The 21,836-nt window shown below is 41.9% G+C and overlaps 1 protein-coding gene across 3 annotated transcripts in view; it reads right to left on the bottom strand.

The window, feature by feature from the left end:
• The window catches only part of PTPRM (protein tyrosine phosphatase receptor type M), a 752,167-nt gene that overhangs the window by 141,235 nt on the left and 589,096 nt on the right, over positions 1-21,836 (bottom strand). For 2 of the 3 annotated variants that reach the window (XM_082853409.1, XM_082853410.1), the window contains exons 15-18: positions 11,970-12,121; positions 7,612-7,686; positions 7,356-7,382; positions 2,416-2,603 (exon numbers count right to left, since the gene is read on the bottom strand). In XM_082853409.1, coding sequence (XP_082709535.1) covers positions 2,416-2,603; positions 7,356-7,382; positions 7,612-7,686; positions 11,970-12,121 — 442 coding nt within the window. The remainder of the gene's footprint in view (positions 1-2,415; positions 2,604-7,355; positions 7,383-7,611; positions 7,687-11,969; positions 12,122-21,836) is intronic. The other variant, XM_082853411.1, reaches the window with a different exon arrangement.

The following is a 21,836-nucleotide window of genomic DNA, read 5'->3' as shown; positions in this document are numbered from 1 at the left end:
ACTCACAGACATAGAGAACAGACTTGTGGTTGCCAAGGGGGAAGGGAGATGGGGGAGTGAAGGAATGGGAGTTTGGGATTAGCAGAGGCAAGCTGTTATATATAGAATGGATAAACAGCAAGGTCCTACTGTACAGCACAGGGAACTATATTCAATATCCTGTGATAAACCATAATGGAAACGAATACGAAAAAATATGAATATATATGTATAACTGAATCACTTTGCTGTACAGCAGAAATTAACACAACATTGTAAATCAACTATACTTCAATAAAATAAATTAAAAAAAGAAACAGTCTTCTCTGATCCACTGAATAGCTAGCATGGGAAAAAGAGTTTTTTGAACTGTAACTAATACAACCTTTTTTTTTTTTTTTTGCAGTACACGGACCTCTCACTGTTGTGGCCTCTCCCGTTGCGGAGCACAGGCTCTGGACACGCAGGCTCAGCAGCCATGGCTCACGGGCCCAGCCGCTCTGCGGCATGTGGGATCCTCCCGGACCGGGGCACGAACCCGGGTCCCCTGCATCGGCAGGTGGACCCTCAACCACTGCACCACCAGGGAAGCCCTACTACAACATTTTATTGCAGAGTATAACAACTCAATCATCAATTATAACACACTTCAGATGAGTATACACTGTTTCAGTTTGCACTTATAAATCGTATTTCCTCAGGAGATGTGAATCGGAACCGATTTTCTGCATACTTTCAAATACACATCATCTATGGTGTGTTATTAGAAGTCCTAAGGTAGGTATTTTAAAATAGTCCATGAAAAATTGGACTCAGGTTATTTTACGAATTGTTATTTGAGCCTATACCTAATCTCTTTGACATTAACATGTTTAATAAATATTAGAGCACTATCTGCATTCAGAAGATTGGGCAGAACTAAAGACATCATCTCTATTCATTAGGCTGATATTTTCTCAATAATCTAATTTTGTCTTTCATAAGATATTAATGCTTTTGGAAGTCTTGCTCTTAATCCTATTAATTCCTAAGCCAGCCTTTAAAAGTGCAGGAGGAAATATGCAAAGGCGGTCAGTTTCACTGAATTATGAATTAAATCACTAAAGGCAAACCTAAGAATTTCAGGATGGCTAAAATGCAGAACTTCGTTTGGAAATGTTTTCTGGACTTAAATCAAACCTTTGGGCCCTGGTTTGTGATTGTTTTCTTGGCTTTGCAGTCTTCTGAACTGCGGTCATTGGTAATACGTGAGGACACACGTGTCAGCAGAGCAAAGTGTGTCTGTGTATTTGCCTGCGTTGAACAAAGACCTGGCCTTCAAAGAAGCAGAGCAGTGGTGGGGCTCTGACTGCTGTAACGAGCCTTGGACAATGAAGCTAAACCCAAGATAATGCAGCATCTGGGGCATAAAACTGAGGCATCATGAGGGCCTCCCAAGAGGAGAAAGAAGCAGAGTTTGAACGTCGAAGGATAGGGGTGGGTGGTAGAAACTGATTTTAAAAATACTCTAATTCCAGACAAGATGTTTTCCAACTAGGAGCTAGTCAGGTAGATGCAATACCAGCAACACGTTCTTAGATTTAAAAAGCCATGTGGCTTTCTAATCCTATTTTTACTGTAAGCATGCTGCTACTTTATCTTCACCAGTGATTGGGAACTAATTTTACTTAATAAGGTAACAGAGAAATCCAAGCCCCTTCCTCCTCCCCCCTCACCACACACACACACACACACACACACACACACACACACTCAGTGAAGGTGTGCTCTTTTGAACCAGACTCTTCAAATAAATTAATTCTCTTCAGTTTGGGAAAGACTTTCCAACAGAATTAGGCTGAGGACAGAGGCTGTGAAAGGGGTGAGTCCTACATTTCTATACGGTGCCAGATTATATATCGCTGTTCCTGGAAAGGCCCCCAAGGGCTGCCTGCACTGGATCGCAGGACAGCGACCTGCTCCCTGGGCTGGCGGGACAGTGACAGCTGTCACTGCCGTGACACTAGCCGGTCCCTCTACTGCCATCTCATCTCCATGCAAGACACTGCTGGTTGGCCTACAACTGTTCTAGGTGGACAGCTTCTTCCTGAGATAACCCTCAAAATTATTGGGATTTAACATCAGACTTTATTATAGGAAAAGCCAGGAAAGGTGGTGAGGAATGGGGAAGAGAGCCTGGCAGGCCTCTGTTTTCATGGCGTATTTATGCAGAATAAAGAAAAAGGCGAAGAAGTATTTCTCCTCTTTTAATTTAAGGTAGGACATCCCCCTGGTGGTTAAGTCTCACCGCTGGATGGAAATGGATCCAGGGATGAAACAGCTGGTCCCTTCCTGGCGGCCTCGTGGGCCCCCCCGGCTACGGGAGATGTCGCAGAGCCCCCGGGCACCGCGCCCAGGCGGGCGGAGGGGGAGCCCAGGTGCGGGGTGCGTGCTCACCTCGTACTCCTCCTTGAAGCCGTAGCCCTCCGCGCACTTCATCTGCGTGATGTGCTGAAGCAGGTCGGCCACCCGGATGGCAGGGTGCAGCTGCCCCGTCTGGTAGGGCACGTCGGCCGGCTCACGCTTCTTGTACGTGTGGGGCTGCACCAAGCTGCTGGTGTCACTGGCCATCGTGTGTGTCTCGTCTGGGAAGAGAAGGCCGTGGAAAAAATGAGGGGAACCAGCAGCTACAACGGGGTCGCCGAGAATCTAAGAAGAGGCTGCTGACATCCCCTCAACCTACGGCTGCCACGATCCCCGTGATGGCTCAGCAAAAAAGAAAAGTTAAGTGTCTAGAGATTTCAGTGGGGTTGGCAATACTAGTAGGGATGCGGCAGGAATCTTTGTTTTTACAAAGCAGTCCAAACGATCTCTTGCTTTCCCAAAGCTAGTTGGTAAGAATCCTTTAGCCTTCGGGGGCTAAAGTTCATCGAAGTTTCAGTCTGAAACTTCATCAAGGCCTGGTGCAAAACCAGTCTTGTGTTCTTCCGAAGATTCGTGAACTCGTTTGTATGATGATGGAAATCAACTCTGTATGAATGTTCTGTGAGCAAAGAAAAAGTGCACAAGATGGGTTGGCTTACAAAGCTAGCAATGAAAACGTGGACATGATACATGAGATCCAAGATAACTGGGGGGGCGGGAGGGGGAGAGAAAGGAACCTGGTTGGATAAGTCACTTCGCATGCTCCAGGATCAGAAAGCTGGACAGGATACGGTGGGCCAACACAGCACTCATGGGATGATCTACAGGAGCTAACATGCAGGCCAAGGCACAGCAGAACCAGCTGGCTTTGTTCTACAGAGAAGACACCCCCCCCCCATTCCCTCCACACCTTCTCCATGGGGCGGGCGCATGGGGGAACTTACCATTTATAGGCACTTTTAAGAAGATACATATCAGGAGAAAAGAGGAGGAGAAAAAGGAAACAGGGCATAAGCAATAGTACTGCGTGAATAAGTACAGGTAGTTTTTATTTTGTGTTTTAATTTTACAGTTAAGTTTTCTATTCATAGGTGGTCAGAGGGCAGAGCCTCATTTCTCCCATCACCTTAGGATGGAGGTGTTTAATTTAAGCACTCAATAAGAAAAGGAGGTTAAAATAGTATCATAATTGCTTTTCATCCCCCATGAACCAAGTAATGACTAAATAAGTCTTAGTTGTACTCCATACATTTTCTCACTTAAATTTCTTGAACAAGTCAACCAAATTGTATTACAAAATTAATGTCAGAATCTGGTCAAATAAGCCTAAAGAGGCTATATTTTAATGGAAGACTCCTAGTAAATTAGATTAATGAACTGCAGAAATTGTAGCTATTAAAAAATGTCTTATGCAGGAAGGTGCTATTAGGTTAAGAGTCCACATTGTACAGGTTAACTCATTATAATGCTGAATCCCCTCAGCCATTTTACAACTGAGGGTCTGTCTCATCAAAATATAATGAGAAAGTCACTTAAAATGAGAACATTAAATCAAAATTGATTTCAGGCATAAAGAGTGAAAACATATAAGAAAAGATAAGTTCAATGAAAAAAATGACCAGATTGTTTATCAATAGGGAATTCAGCTATGGGTTTTTGTTTGTTTGTTTAAACTGAGAAGTTCAGCTCCAAAGGAAATTTAGTTCAAGGGCGCTTGGTGAGCTGGGCCTGGCTTTGAAACCTCACTCCTATCTGCATTGCAAAGCACCTGGGATGCATGGTATGAAGGGTGGCACACAGGTGTGTAGCTATGTACTGCTGCTGAAATGGTACCTGGATCACTACAAGGTGGCTAAAGACACAAAGACAAAATAAAAAAGGTGGTAAGTTGATTTTATGATTTTTTTTTTCATTTGGATTTGCTTTGAAATTTAGAAATTCATATGTTCCCATCTACTAGAACAGTTGCAAATAAACCGGGACATTTTCTCATCGGATTTGCTTGCTGGCAACTGCCAAGCTCACGATGTAGGGGAGGCTCCCTCCTGAAGCCCTGAAGCCCTGGAGCTTTCAGCTGCTCCAGCAGGAAGTTCTGCTCTTTATACTCAAATACATGGAACATTAATTAGTTTCCCCTCTGTGCCTCTCGTTCTCTCAGTTTTGCACCTTTTGGGATGAACGTAATTAAATGCCCTCCACTGTGGACTGACCTTCTACACTTCCCCAAATGAACCATGTGGGTCTTCCATGTGGATCCACTGGCAACCTCACAGTGCTCTGATCCCAGGGCGAGGCATTCTTGGAAGTTTTAAGTCCACAGAACAGTCACCACTGTCACCACTGTATGTATCACCCCCACTGCACTACGATATCTTGACCTCATTATTATGTGGACACGTCTTAAAGCATTTAAACACGACCAGATCATCTAAGAAAAGAACACTATTACTGAGAACATAGCTGCCCACAAGGAAACTGACGGTTTCTGGTGTGATATCTGTTCTGAAATTTGGTCACCTGAACTAGCAGAAAATCTTGATTCCATCAAAATTAGTGATTCATCAGTTTCCTCTGACTTCTTCAAAAAGAGTGATTACTGATAAAAGACATCATTTGTCACTACCTTCCTATATTTGTTAAAAATTACCCACCCAAAATTTTTAATTAAAAATTATGGCTAAGAGGAAATCAGAAATAAAGCTACTCACTAAAAGTTCCGATGGTTTTCTAAGAACTGAGAATTCATTCTACCTACATTCTTTAACAAACTGTCTCGAATTTCCAACGAACCAGCTGAAAAATCCTGAACTGAAATGGATGCTGCTTTTGAGGTAGGCGATGGTCCTACCTCGCTATCCATCTATCTAGCTATTTTTTTTTGCAAGAAAATGATATAAAGGCATGCTAAAGCTTTATACATTAGGGCTGGGCACCTTAGCCTGTGAGAATAAAATGCACTCGAGGATTTAATTGTGCTAAGCTGTGAGTCACAGCAAAACACGTCTTCCTGTCTTAGTGTAAATTGAAATAGCACTATTCCCCAAAAGTGCCAGGGTAGATGTACAGCATATCTTCATTGCATGGTTTCAAGTGATAACCTATGTAACATATGGATTCACCTTCGCACTGAGTGACGTGGAAGGGAGAGTCCCCAAGCACCGCCATTTGTCACATTGGCAGGTTGGTACCAGCTCAACACAGTAACAGTTATTTGTTGATCTGGCTGACTTATTTTTCACAATGTGCATCATTTCTGCTATTTGAATTGTCTGTTCAAGTGACTCTCTCTCTGTAGAGAAGCCTAACCAACTTTAAAAGATGTCATTAGTGTTCGTAATAACAAAGCCCCAACTTTAAAAGATGGTATTTGTTTAATAAGCTTATCTAAATCCTGCTGTGAAATCTGAACATTTTCTTCCCTCTGACAATGCACATCTCAGCCCTCCCCACTCATAGCTCCCCCAAGGTCAGAACACCTACTAGAGGAATTGAGGAATGAATGCCAGGCACACAAAGAAATCACAAATTTCCCATCAAGAGATTCTGCAAATGTCATCTGCATTTAGATTGCATTGTTCGGGCACCTAAGATTAGCCTGTGCCCCTCACTTATGAAAAGGATAAAAATGCAGCTTTCTTTCCCTTACGGTCAGGATTAAAAGGTGGCAGCTTTAGTGGGGTTTGTTTATTAGTCCTCAAAATGATGCAAATTCAAAACGTCTGCTTTAGGTCCATTCTTCAACTTCTGTCTGAGTTCATTTTTTCCTCAAGCAACAAACTTGCTTAATCAAGCCCAGAAAACACCATAAGGGGGAAAAAAAACCCAACACCCTCTACATAAAAATCATAACAACTTAAGAGAAAAGAGAAGCATAGGGGGGAAAATTATGTTGCCAAGATATAAACCCTTGTAAAGAGAGTTAGGAAGCAGGACTGGCACAGCTGAGGATGGAGCTCTGGCTGCGAGGGATGGTTATACACCTTGAAGTCATCTGTGTTGTGCTCCTTTTCTGTAAGGTTAGTAGTACTGATAGAGAACATAGCCGGGTACGCTCGGGCTACGGTCTCAAAGGCAACAGCAGCTCATGCTTGTTTGGTTCTATCATGGCCAGGTAATGCCATTTCTCCTCACCCTTCTTATATCTGGACAAATGGGATTTTTTTTCTTTAACCCCCCACTGGGAATATTTCCTACCTTAATTGCATTCTGTCCCATGGGGGCTAACATTTTATTTCATTTCCGGTGACATCCGACACATAATAAACCATGTGATTATAAAGTGTCAGCTTGTCGTTTTGCTGTCGAGAACAGCGGCTCCTTTGAAATTCCACTGTGTGACAGACATCTGAAATGCTGGGGGTGCCCTGGGTAGCTCCGAGGAGGGGGAGGGGGCCAAAGCTCTACTGTGATGATTTTTCTGCAAAGCATTTGGCAGAATTAGAAAAATGCTATTTTTGAAACTGCTGTTTTCAGTGCTTAGCAATAAGTGAAAATAATAAGAAGCTATTTTCACATTTATGACTGTCACCACTTTGGACAGACTTTAGGTCTTGCAAGTACACAGTTGAGTGATGACAAACTGTGTTCTTCCTTGGGATCAAAGCTGACTTTTAATTCTGAACCTGGACAGGGAGAGCGCTGGAGCTGGGATCGTTCATTGGAACCTTTTGGTATCATTCCAACACACACACACACACACACACACACACACACACACACACACACACACACACACACACACACACACACACACACACACACACACACACACACACGGCAAACCCTTCTTATCAATGGGGATTGTTTAGAGAAAGTCTTTTTATTATCTATGCCCACCCCCAACCCCTCCAGGCCATCCACCACCCCCGTGTCCGGGTTATGATCCTTGCATCAAACTGCCGTCTCCTACAGAGTGGCCACTGACTTTAGAAATTACTCCTGTAATAAACTGTGATAAAGGGAAATGTTCTCACCTAAAATTGCAGTTGGCACAAATGGGTCTGTCATACATCATAAGCAGGTCAATGCAGAGAAAGTAAAAAGAGAAAGAACAGTAAATGACTGATGAAAGGCCCCCCCAGTTTTCCCGCAGAAAGCCATAGAAAGCATCGGGTTACAACACTTCAAACACGCTAAGCTCCTAAAGCAACCTGGGCAGCAAAGTGAGCCCTGGGTGATTCTGACTGCTCAGGGTTTATGAAGAGATGAAACAACGGAAAGCTATGTTACCTGGGTAGTAGGAATTAGGCACCGATGTGCTCAGGGTGTTCGTTTTCATGGTAAAGGACGATGGTGAAGACACAGCTGTAAATAAGAGAAAAGGCATGTCAGTGGGGGTAGAGAAGCAACACCAGAAAATATGGCCCTGAGGTCACTCCTGGGGAAACGACACTGGGTAGACTGTTGACCAAAGAAACAACAGAGGTTTACCCGAGTCTGTGTAGTAAATACTATCAGTCTCCACTGTCTCTGTGGGGAGTTACTTGTACTTTAGAGGACATGCCCCCTTTCATCACTGAAAAGATTTTCTGATCCCACAAATGAAGGAAAAAAACCCACAACCACAGTCGCCATTTTTTTTTTATGAAAGAAGCTATCTTTTTTCTTTTTGTAAAAAAAAATTTTTTTTATTATTATTTTTTAACATCTTTATTGGAGTATAATTGCTTTACAATGGTGTGTTAGTTTCTGCTTTATAACAAAGTGAATCAGTTATACATATACATATGTTCCCATATCTTTTCCCTCTTGCGTCTCCCTCCTTCCCACCCTCCCTATCCCACCCCTCCAGGCGGTCACAAAGCACCGAGCTGATCTCCCTGTGCTATGCAGCTGCTTCCCACTAGCTATCTACCTTACGTTTGGTATATACGTCCATGCCACTCTCTCACTTTGCCACAGCTTACCCTTCCCCCTCCCCATATCCTCAAGTCCATTCTCTAGTAGGTCTGGGTCTTTATTCCTGTCTTACCCCTAGGTTCTTCATGACATTTTTTTTTCTTAAATTCCATATATATGTGTTAGCATAATGGTATTTGTCTTTCTTTCTGACTTACTTCACTCTGTATGACAGACTCTAGGCCTATCCACCTCATTACAAATAGCTCAATTTCGTTTCTTTTTATGGCTGAGTAATATTCCATTGTATATATGTGCCACATCTTCTTTATCCATTCAGCCGATGATGGGCACTGAGGTTGTTTCCATCTCCGGGCTATTGTAAATAGAGCTGCAATGAACATTTTGGTACATGCACAGTCGCCATTTTGGATTAAGAAATTCATTAATTTCCCTTTTGACTTCTAGCCTTTGCTTGCAGAATTTTACTACCACACTGAACTGACTTTTACAACTAAGTATGAGAGTGTGTCTACACATGGCTTCTGGAGAACATTCTGAATGTCAATGCTTCTGTACTTTGCTAAATCCTCACCCTGCTCCTATTTTGGATATTGAGAGGGCTTTTCACAATGCTACGATCTGTTCTATGAAAAATAAAGATGATGCTCCCTGTTTACTATATTTAGCGTGAAAGCTGCATGCCTACATGTTGTCTTATCAGGCCTTTAAATCCTTGTAAACGTGCTTATTTTTCTTTGAAATCTTCCTCTGAAACACTCAAGATTTAACTACAACACCTTCTCTTCCCCCTGTCATTAAGAGGTAGAGTCAATCCCATCCAATTTATCTGATTCCATTGAAAGTGGATATTTCCTATTTTTAAAGTTTAACTCTCTTCAACATCTTAATTGATGAGTGCTTTAAAAACACTTTACTTTCATTAAAGTGCAAGGATAAATTATTTGAATGTACTCAAGTGCTCAGGCTGGTTAGATCTAAGTCTAACTTTTAACTCCTCTGATGTGGTTATACGGTTTATTTGATGCTGAGTTCCCGATCAGGACACTAATGCCCATTTACATGGCTGGTTTATGGGCGGCTCTACCAAATCCCTGTGGTTATTGCATGTCAGCTTTATCCTGATGACACGTTAATATATTTTCACTCTCTTGGAGCAGTTCCCTTCAGACAATGATTTTACCTATGTTTATATTTTTCAAGTATAGAATTAGCAAATGACAGAACCAGAACCCAGGCTGCCTGTCAGTTATATTTTTCTAAAATAGAGAAGTATCACATTTATAATGCATGTTTATGATAAGCTGCCAGGAAGAAAGAGAGCAGTTGATAAAAACAAGGACAAAACCCCGAGTACCTATAAAACATGCCAGGGGTCAGGGAGCATAATGCCTATTACCTGCTGACATTTTTATTTGTTTTGTAAAAATGTGCAAAGCAGATACAAAATAACTATGTTTATTTTCACCTTTAAAAACATATTTTACACCCCTTTTTTGTATAAGAATTAAACCCATACCCACTATCCATATCTACCTTCCCCCCTTTTAGGTACGACTCCCATTTGCTTTGGTGGATGGATTATTCCCCATTCTTATAAATGTGCTCGGGCTTATTTTTAAATTCTCCAACCTCAGTTTTCTCACCGTCTCATTCCTAAAAACTACTTGCTTCCCAATCCTAAAAGATCTCAAACATATCCAGGCTTGGAGTAGGTCTGGGCTAGAAGCCTAGTGGTCTAATGAACACTTTTCATGAAAATTTCCTTCTCCAGTAACTGCTCTTTTAATTTAAAGGCATTTAGAGAGTATGACGATGACAAAGTTTACCATTAGGGTCACTGCCCGTGGATGGGATTGGATGAGACCTACCCATGGTTCAGAGAGCGGGAGGACAGTGGAACGCCTCGTGCCGTGCTTCCTCCATCGGCTTTACCGATGGAAGCATCAAATAACGCCTCCTGGCGGGCGAGCCCCAGCAGCTGTGTCCCCACTGCTGCAGCAGCCCCCTCTACGTGGGCGGTTTTGGATTTCCACAGATACATTCATTTTTTAAAAAGTCAATGCCAAATTAAACAACCTGTCCAGAGGCAAATACCTCCTGTTGCTCAAACTTCAAAAGCCTAGAAACTGCCAACGTAGGTTTCTGCTCTTTGGGTAGGCAATTCCAAGTAAATTTATTCGTGAGGAATTTCACCATGAAATAGAAGATTTGGAACAGTAATGGGTTATCATGGAAAGAGCGAGCATGTATCCGCGTGGTCCCTTCCACACTGTTGGTCAAGAAATAACTGCTCTGACAAAAATTCTCATCTTGTCTGTGGCGGGCAGGACTCGCCCCCCCCCCCCCCACAAATGCATCCTAAGTTGCTTTATTTTGGCAGTTAAACGCATTACATACCTTTAAATGGAAAATATATTTGCTACAAAAAAGCAGAGAAAATTGTACGAAAAAAAGGGATGGAATTTGTGGTAAACTGAAGTACCCCAGATTCTGCCACCTACACTGAAAATGACATGAAAGGGCAAAGGACAATGACCACGGTTGAGGAGTGTGTCCTGCCCGCCGGGGTGAGAGCCGTGTCTGCTGAAGTCCCGCACCAGCGGGCCAGGGCTGCATGTGGATAAATAAACGTAGGGCCTCTAACTGGGATAAGGTGGACAATAGTAGCCACTGTGAACAGAAAGGAACACGCCTTTCCACGAAGCCTTGCTGAATGTAGGGGAAAGGCAGGTGTGGGAGAAGGGTGCTGACCACAGCAGGCGTGATCAGAGAGGGTGGGGGGCCGGGGGAGATGCAGATCCCAACAGCCCAGGTGGGTGGTCAGGACAGGAGCGCACACCTCCCGCACTGGGATCAGCCCTCTCGCACCAGAGACCGTGTGTCTGTGATTCTCCCAGTCCCCAGCCTTTACTTTATTACTGTTGGTGACAGCTGTCCTTTATCCATCCGCAAGCCATCCAGCATCCTGGCTGCAGAGCCAGGGTCGGCAGCAGCCTTTGGGCATGGATTTCACACGTTAAAGAAACCTGTGACCTTGAACCTGTCAGCGCTGTGAACCACATCATTAGGCACAGGACACGGGATTTACTTTTGGTCCCCAAGAAGATCACCAGGGACACGGCAACTGCACTTTTTGTATTCATACAATCCATGTAATTGCTGGCTTCCTAAAATAACGCCTTGTACCTGGATGGCAGGTGGCAGCACGGAAGGTATTAGCTGAGCTCCGTTTACCCACCTGGTGTGAAACATAAGCCTTCTGAAGTGGAAATACAATTTAGCTTATTAATTGCCACTAACAGCCCTGTAATAAAGGCAGAACTTGTCAGCTAAACAAATAAACAATTAGCTTGTTACTGCCATTTAGTGAACTGCTTTATAACGGGCTTCCCCCGAGTGACTGCACACCTGCCTCGCTTACAAACAGGAGCTGCATAACAACAGGGATGGTGAGGAGGGAAGCCTCCGTGTCACTGCTCTCGGGTCTTTACAGAAACGTGGCCGTGGCTGCCCGTGCTGTCTGCTCTGGTCCCGTCACCCCGCCCACATCACCGTTCCTAAGCAACCGTGGCACGTGGGGACGTGTCCAGGATCATCTGAAGGGACTGGAGAAACCAACAGGGCCTAAGAATTCTCTGGGAGGTTTTGTTTCCTAACCCCCAGCACCACCTGGAATCCTGGAAACCCGAGAGCTGCCCTGAGGGCAGGCCCCGCGCAGCACTCACATCTCCCGTTGAGGTTGTGCGTGTCCATGAAGGAGAAGGCCTCGTCGCAGCTGGTGCCCTGCTCCGCGTAGCTCTTGTCCATGGAGCTCACCATCACCGTCATTTCCTGCCGCGTGCTGCTCATCGTCTCCTTCCGCTTCCTGGCCAGTTTCCTTGGGACAGAGAGTTCATTATGCAGACACGCGTGAGGATGGAAAAGGTGCGCTGACCAACGCTCGGGACTCACTTGTATGGAATTAATGGTATTCACCCATAACAGTGTCTCATGATGCCTTCTAGATGGCAGGTTCTCTGCCAGCTGCAGACATGCAGAGGAGGCCCATCTCCTGCCTGTCCTCAGAAAAACCCCCTCAGGCCAAAAGGCACATGAAAAGATGCTCAACATCGCTAATTATTAGAGACATGCAAATCAAAACTACAAGTTATCACCTCAAACCGGTCGGAATGGTCATCATCAAAACGTCTACAAACAGTAAATGCTGGAGAGGGTGTGGAGAAAAGGGAACCCTCCTACACCACTGGTGGGAATGTAAGTTGATGCAGCCACTATGGAGAACAATATGGAGGTTCCTTAAAAAAACTAAAAATAGAGCTACCATATGATCCAGCAAACCCACTCCGGGGCAGATATCCAGAGAAAACCATAATTCAAAAACATACATGTACCCCAGTGTTCATAGCAGCACTGTTTATAATAGCCAAGAAATGGAAGCAACCTAAGTGTCCCTCGACGGAGGAATGGATAAAGAAGATGTGATACATATATACAATGGAATACTACTCAGGCATTAAAAAAAGAATGAAATAATTCCATTTGCAGCAACATAGATGGACCTAGAGTTTATCATACTAAGTGAAGTAAGTCAGACAAAGACAAATATCTTATAATATCACTTATATATGGAATCTAAAAAAAGATGCAAATGAACTTACTTACAAAACAGACACAGTTCAGATAATATACATATTACTATATATTAAATAAATAAAGAAGTAATACCAATGCACTTACAAAACAGACTCAGACAGTTCAGATATACACACTACTATATGTAAAATAAACAACAACCTGTATAGTATAGGGAAACATACCCAATATTTTGCAATAACCTATATGGGAAAAGAATCTGAAAAAGTATACATATATATCTGAATCACTTGGATGTACATCTGAAACTAACAACATTGTAAATCAACCATACTTCAATTAAAGAAAAAAACCCCTCAGTCATGTTAGGAACGTACAGCCTGAACATTACCTTACACTTCTCCTACTATGAGCTAAAGTAAAAGGGCCAATGACCCTAGTACAATGCAGTCATAATATACTTACTGATAGGCTTCTACAGTTACTAACTTTGCACTAAATTATTCCTGACATGCCATATTCAGGGTCCAAGGGTAGATCCCCCTAGTAGATATTCATCATACAAACCCGAAATAACCCAAGCAGTGAATCTAAGGGGCGCCCTGCAGAACCAAAGAACAACCCAGGCGAGGTGTGAAGACAGCATCGCTGGAGTGTGCGTGGGACGGGAGGAGGCTGTGAGGCAGCCTGCATGGACAGAGCCCTCTGCGGGGCATCTGCCGAATCTCAGATGGCGGTGACACTGGACCGAACCCCAAATGAACCCAGAGTAGCTCCCCATCAAGGCTGGTCAACAGGGCAGAAGGTAAAAAAAGTCAAGTTGTCGACTTCCCTGCCAAGTTTTGCAGAGGAGTGAGTCCTCAGGCCCCCTCCCTGGGTGAAAGAGATGCAAAAAGGCCCTGGAAGGCAGAGAGAGTTCCAGTTCTTTTGGAGACAGAGTTTAACCCTGGCCTTTCTATCATGCTCATTAAACACCAGAGGCTCATAATCCTAAGTTACAGAGACCTGGACAAAACCCAAAAAAACCTAAGGGAAACTGACATTCGAATACACAGGTAAAACACATTTTTATAGCTCTTACTACCGGAGGTTGTTTGATGCACCCAGGACAGACAAGAAGAGAATTAGAGATGCTTAAGAAGAAGGTATAAAGCAAGAAGCTTTAAGAAGACGAGAGCACCGTAATACTAAAAATATAATGCCCTAAATATTCTAATTTTGCTTAAGCACTTAGCATGTACACAAGAAAACGGCAGCTGTTTCTAGTAAATCATCTTGACTCTGATGAACCTAGGACACAGCAGAATTTACAATGAGCTGCATAATCAAAATCACCCCCGTATTACGTGATTATTAATGCAGTGTAAGACACTGACAACATTAGACCATATGGATAAACTTTATTTTCATTTCCAAATGCCACATAATCCAAATGCTTTCTTGCCCATAGTTATAATAATCTTTTGATTTCATACTTGGAAGGCAGAAGGGTTTCATTAATAAGTTGCCCCCTTTTTTTTTTTTTTAGATGTTGGGGGTAGGAGTTTATTAATTTATTTATTTTTACTGTGTTGGGTCTGAGTTTCTGTGCGAGGGCTTTCTCTAGTTGTGGCAAGCAGGGGGCCACTCTTCATCGCGGTGCGCGGGTCTCTCACTATCGCGGCCTCTCTTGTGGCGGAGCACAGGCTCCAGACGCGCAGGCTCAGTAGTTGTGGCTCACGGGCCTAGTTGCTCCGTGGCATCCTCCCAGACCAGGGCTCGAACCCGTGTCCCCTGCATTAGCAGGCAGATTCTCAACCACTGCGCCACCAGGGAAGCCCCAGTTGCCCCTTTTTTATTGCCAAAAGTTGTTGGGAAAAAAAGATACATTTTTAAACAGAAAAATGAAAATGATCTATAACTTCTGTGACAGTGTTGAAGTTGTAAAGACGGGAATGTATAATAAAACTTGAGCAGCCACTGTGGAGAACAGTATGGAGGCTCCTTAAAGAACTAAAAACAGAGCTACCATGTGACCCAGTGATCCCACTCCTGGGCGTACATCTGGAGAAAACTCTAATTCAAAAGGATAACATGCACCCCAATGTTCATAGCAGCACAATAGCCAAGACATGGAAGCAACCTAAGTGTCCACTGACAGATGAATGGATAAAGATGTCGTACATATATACAGTGGAATATTACTCAGCCACGAAAAAGAATGAAATAATGTCATTTGCAGCAACATGGATGGACCTCAAGATTGTAACACTAAGTGAAGTAAGCCAGACAGAGAAAGACAAATATAATATGATATCACTTATATGCAGGATCTAAAAAAATGATACAAATGAACTCATTTACAAAACAGATATAGACCCACATACATAGAAAACAAACTTATGGTTACCAAAGGGGAAGAGAGGGAGGGATAAATTAGGAGTTTGGGATTAACAGATACACACTACTATATATAAAATAGATAACCAACAAGGACGTACTGTACAGCACAGGGAACAATACTCAATATCTTGTAATAACCTATAAGGGAAAAGAATCTGAAAAAGAATATATATTCTTATATATATTCATATATATATAATACATATATATAAAAAACTGAATTGCTTTGTTGTACACCTGAAACTAACATAGCATTGTAAGTCAACTATATTTCAATAAAAATTTTAAAAATATGCATTTACAAAAAAAGTTGTGAAGGTTTTGAAAAGGAAGCTGGCATGGCTCCTCTGGGTGCCAGTGTGCAGATGTTGGTCATCTTCTCCAGAGCCCCCTTTTCTCCAGCCAATCACGCTAGTCTAAGGGGCAGAATCTAGGCTTGGATGTTCTCCACAGGTGTTCTGGATAGAGGTAGCACTGGCTCCAGACCCACAGCTGCAGTTACAACAGTACATTTGCTCTCCACTTCTGCGTCTGCCAGCTCACTGGAAAAGCATTCTTAAGCCAGGTCTCCCCAGGAGCACTAAAGTGGAGGACCGAGATAATTAGCACCATCATTCAGGCAAAACGTCCCCCCTTTGCTGGAATTTCTTTAATTTGCTTTGGACTGAGTTATGCAGATAATTGCCCCAGTATTTTCTTTTGTTTTGCCTATGAAGAGAGACGTAGTCAAGTTCGCCAGACTTCCCTCTTCGTCGTCTCTTGCTTGTGTTTCTCTAATCCTTACAGGTTAGGAAATGACGGTGAAAGTGCTTCTCACTGCTGGTGGGAGGTGGTGGTGGAGGGCGGATGTGTGCTCCAACAAAAGCCAAGCTTGTACTGGAAAGATCTTTCTCCTCTCTAATCCTCCGTGTGTGAACTAATTTCAGTGATGTCACGCTACACACTCCACTGCTGATCTTCCTTAAGCACAAAAGAAGCCCATTAAGGACTCATGAGAACCTGCTCAAATCCAGCAGAGGTCCAGCTGGAGACCCACAGCTTTAGGCTCATGTCCGTTAAGCACATACTCTGTGTCCGTGAACCTTCAAAACATGGCTCCCACGTCCTCAGCAAGCCTTCCTGCATTAACCTCACCCTTTGACCACAGACACAAATGTCTCACTGGGGGCCAGCCAGGCAGGTACTGCAAGGGAATGAAGCAGGTCTAAGGCAATAAGGAGTGGTGGGCACTGGAGAAATGGAAGGGGAGACAGCCTCTCAGCTCCAGAGGGTGGATGCCCCATAAGGGTCCCAGACATTGTAAATTGCAGGAGAAACCAGAAATCCAGATTTTATAGGAACTATCTGAATTCTAAGTATTGTCAAATAATTCAAATTAAAAATTTAAAAGACTATGTAGTCCAAACAAAGCATGTTTGTGGACACTTCTGCTCTCCACTAATACAGCACTTAGAAACTTAATTGTGTTGGAAGGGAGGGGAGTGGAAACTGACATATAATACATAACTACTGTATGGCAGTGCTCTGCAAGTGTTCTCTCATTTAATCCTAGTAACCTGGTAAGAGCTATTCTTACATCCTATTTTATAGATGGAGGAACTGAGTCTCAAGGACTTAAGTAAGTTGTCCAAATGGTGGAGCTGGAATTGCACCCCAGATCTCTCTTGACCCCAAAGGTACCCATTCTAGCACAATGTGCTATATCTAGTAAAGTATTTCATTAATTTACATTTCCTTACAAGTTTACATTATAATTATCACCAAGTTGCTTTCAAACGTGAATACTCTATCACCTCATAACTAAATATTATGAATTGAAAAAAGTAGGATTAATTTACTAGCACCTAGCCAATGCTTTACACAAAGCAGGTGGTATTAAATATGCTTGTTAATTGAATTAACAATTGTCACACCAAAGCATTAGAAAGGACAGTTTTTCTGCAACCTCCTAATCAAAAGTAGCTTGCTTGGTCACGGAGGTTTTGAGTCATTGCTTGGGATTTTTGATTTGCCCTCATGCACAGCTAAATGCCATAGTCCATAATTACAGTTGGTTGAGGAAGGTTAGATTTAGAATTGAGAGTTGGAAATAAGTGTGGATAAATTGAAATTTATTCTCTCTCTTTTTCTCCTATCTATTTCTCTTTTGGACTTTGTGTTTCAGATGTATATTTTATATTTTAAAGAAAACTTAAAAAACTGTCAGAAAAACATTGCGAACTTAATGAAATAGTGCTTTGTGCAGGAAAACTGAAGTGGAGGCAATTTTCTTTGCAATCTTATCTAAAGACACAAGTAAACTTATTTTCCATTTTGATTTTTAAACAAATGGTTTGCTTGAGATATTTCAATCTCAAATCTCTAAATCTGGATTGAATGAATCTCGAAGACCCTTAGTAACAACAACAACTAAAAATGTTCCTACCAACCCCTAAAAATAGAGCATAAAAAATTAGAGAGAGGACTTTCGGTTTATGGTCGGGCATGTAAGGAGCTTGGAGGTCATCACTCTGTCCTAACAACAAGTAAAAGGCTAAAGAGACGGAAAATCAACAACTCCTTCTAACTTGTCAGAGGTCACAGGGCCAACCAGTGCCCCCAAATTACAGAGACAAACAGGCAGATACAGAGAATCACAACTCACCAGAGCAGAAACCCATGAGCAGAAATCTGTGTGAGAATCATCACTGGGGTAGATAAACCTAAACTAGAATTGAATTATTGGAGGGTCAGTGTGGACAAGTCTGAGACTTAAAAACTCCAAGGACGTCCAGACTTAGGGGTACCCTACACCTTTTTGAATTTTATCTCATTCTCAAAGTAAAGACTGGAGGAAAAAATTGGGCTTCCAGCAGGAGTAGGGGGGAAAGTAGACATTTTGAAATACACCCAGAGCATTCTGTGCTTTCGAAAAGGGCTTGCCCGCAAGAATACTATTTTACTAGATGGTTGAGGAAGGCAGAGCCTGTTGGGGCAAGGGAAATATCCAAATCCAGCTGTCTCCAGCCATCCCGTCCACCCAAGGTGGGGGCACTGAAGCACCTGTGCAGGTCACAGCTCAGGGACACAAGTTCACTAACAGGTTGAGACCCAGTCATAGGTCACCTCCTCTCCCCCAACACCTTACTATCACGTTACTAAAGACCTATTTGCAGAAGTCTTTTTCCCCTGGTACATCAAGTCTGGACATCAGTAAAAAATTACAGTGCATACTAAAAGGCAAAAAACACAGTTTAGAGACAGAGGAAGCATTGGAATAAGGCTCATATGGGAGGGATGTTGGCATTATCAGACTGGGAATTTAAAATAACTACGAGTCATAGGCTAAAGGTTCTAATAGAAAAAGTAGACAACATGCAAGAACAAATGGAAAATAAAAGCAGAGAGATGAAAAATTCTAAGAATCAGAAAGAAATGCTAGAGATAAAAAAAGAAAACCTGCAACAAAAACAAAGGATGCCTTTCATGGGCTCATTAGGAGAATGGACACAGCTGAGGAATGTTTCTCTGAGCCAGAGGATATGACAATAGAAACTTCCAAAACAAAGAAGCAAAGGGGAAAAAAGGCTGTAAAACAAGATAACAGTATATCCTGAAACTTTGGGACAACTAAAAAAGATGTAACATGTGTATAGTGAGAAACCAGAAGGAGAAAGGAAGAAAGAGAAGTCACTATTTCTATTATCCAAAGAAACAGTGACTGAGAATTTCCCCCAGTTAATGTCAGACATCAAAGACCTGAGAAGCTCAAAGAACACCAAGAAGGACAAATACCAGCAATTCTACACCTAGCGTATTCAAACTTCAGAAAGTCAAAGACCAAGAAAAAATGTTGAAACAAGCCCAAGGGGAAAAATAAACCCTACTTATAGAGTAGCAAAGATAAGAATTATACCTGACTTCTTCTCAGAAACCATGCAAGCAAAAAGAGAGTGGAGTGAAACATTTAAACTGTTGAGAGAAAAATACCACCAACTTAGAATTCTGTACCCTGTGAAATTAGCCTTCAAAACTGAAGGAAAAATAAACTTTCTCAGACAAAAATTGAGGATATCCTGTGATAAACCATAATGGAAAAGAATATATAAAGAAATGTATATATGTGTATAACTGAATCAGTTTACTGTACAGCAGAAATTAATGCAATATTGTAAATCAACTATACTTCAATAAAAAATAAATAAAAAAAGAAATAGAGGGAATTTGTGGCCAGCAGACCTGCCTTGCAAGAAATCTTAAAAGAAGTTCCTCAGCAAGAAGGAAAATGACATAGGTCAGAAGGAGATCTACATTAAGAAGAGGATTAGAGAAGGAATAAATGAAAGTGAAATAAAAACTTTTATTTTACTTATTCTTAATTGATCTAACAAATAACAGTTTGTTCAAAATAATAACAGTGACAATATTGTTGATGGTTATAGTTTATGTATGAGTGAAGTGAATGATAGAATGAATCAAAGGACATGGCGGAGGAATTAGGCATATTTCATTATTCTAAAGTACTTACACTAACTGTGTTGCACTATAGTGTTATTTGCAAGTGGACTTGATTTGGTTGTAAATGTTTATTGCTAACTTTAGGCAAGACCTGACTAATATGTTGTTAGAAGAAAACCACTTTAAAAATAAAGATACATGTAGATTAAAAGTAAAGGGATGCAGGGACCTCCCTGGTGGTGCAGTGGTTAAGGCTCCAAGCTCCCAATGCAGGGGACCCAGCTTCGATCCCTTGTCAGGGAACTAGAGCCCACATGCATGCCACAACTAAGAGTTCGCATGCCACAACTAAGGAGCACACATGCTGCAACTAAGACCCGGTGCAACCAAATAAATAAATAAATAAACTATTAAAAGAAAGAAAACAGTGTTTGCTTTAAAAAAAAAAAAAAGTAAAGGGATGGAGAAAGTTATAACCTGCTAAGAGTAATCAAAAGAAAGCAGGAGTAGCTTTTTAAATTTCAGACAAAGCAAATGTTAAAGCAAGGAAAGTTATCTGGGGTAAGAAGGGCATTAGGTAACGATAAAGGGGTCAATTCTCAAGAAGACATAACAATCCTTAATGTGTATGTGCCCCAAAACAGAGCATCAAACTATGTGAAAAAGAAGAACTGGATAGAACTGCAAGAAGAAATAGATGCTTCCACCACTATCATTGGAGACTTCAACACCTCTTGACCAGAAATGGACAGATTCATAAGGCAGATAATGAGTAAGGACATAGCTGAACTCAACAGCATCATCAATCAACCTGACATATCAATAACTGACATCTATAGAATACTTCATCTGACAATACTGGAACACATATTCAAGTTTACAGAGAATATTCACAAAGATAGAGCTCATTCTGGGCTATAAAACACACCTTGATAAGTTCAAAAGAATAGAAACCATGTGATCCAGCAATCATGCTCCTTGGTATTTACCCAAAGGAGCTGAAAACTTTTGTCCACATAAAAATGGCACACTGATGTTTATAAAAGCTATATTCATAATTGCCACAACTTGGAAGTGACCAAGATGCCCTTCAATAGATGAATGGATAAATGAACTGTGGTCCATTCAGACAATGAAATATTATCCAGCACTGAAAAGAAATGAGCAATCGAGCTGTAAAAGACATGGGGGAAACATAAATGCATATCACCAAGTGAAGAAGCCAACCTGCAAAGGCTTCCTGCTGTATGATCCCAACTGCATGACATTCTGGAAAAGACAAAACTATGGAGACAACAAAAAGATCAGTGTTTGCCTGGGATAAACCATAATGGAAAGAATATAAAAAAATGAATGTATGTATGTGCATAACTGAGCCATTGTGCTGTAGAGCAGAAATTAGCACAACACTGTAAATCAACTATATTTCAATTAAAAACAAAAGATCAGGGTTTTCCAGGCAGGGAAGAAGGAATGACTAAGCAGAGAACCGAGGATTTTTAGGGCAGTATGATATTATAATGGTGGGTATGTGTCATTATTCAGCTGTTAAAAACTATGGTACATATGACACCGAGGGGACCCTAATGTAAACTATGTACTTCAGGTGACAATGGCGTGTCATCAGTTGTAACAAATGCACAATTCTGGCCCAGTATGTTGACAGGGGGGAAGCTGTGTGTGGGGCAGAGTGTATGCGGGAACTCTCTGTTCTCTTGCTGTGCTTCTTGCTTGATTTTGCTGTAAACCTAAAACTGCTCTAAAAAATAAAGTCTATTAAAAAAACGCTGTAATACTGCCTGGAAAAAAAATTAAGAGGGAGAAAAAGGATAGTTAGAGCCCTAAATTTCCCAACTAGAACAAAAGAGGAGAAGGAAAGAAATGTGGGGTGAATTCAAATTAAAAGGATGGCCCTTCATGCTTATTCTATTCCAACATTTCTTTTGTATTTCTTTCCTGGCATAAAAATAAAAAACAAGGAACAAGGGCAAGGGAATTGGAAGAAAACTCCTTGGCAAGTTATTAACTATGTGACAGGCATGACTTAGAGCCAGTAAAGAAAACATGGTGAAGAATGATGTCGTCAGCATCGTGTCCTATGGGAGGAAGAGCCGCAGGACAATGGCCACCAGTTAGGAGACCCAAGGGCAGCATGGTTGGGAGGAAAGCAGAAATAACTC

The sequence above is a fragment of the Leucopleurus acutus genome (assembly GCF_964270905.1).
Source record: "Leucopleurus acutus genome assembly, chromosome: 13".
Classification (NCBI taxonomy): domain Eukaryota; kingdom Metazoa; phylum Chordata; class Mammalia; order Artiodactyla; family Delphinidae; genus Leucopleurus; species Leucopleurus acutus.
Note: the sequence above shows the minus strand (reverse complement) of the source record. Positions and strands in the feature narration are given on the sequence as shown.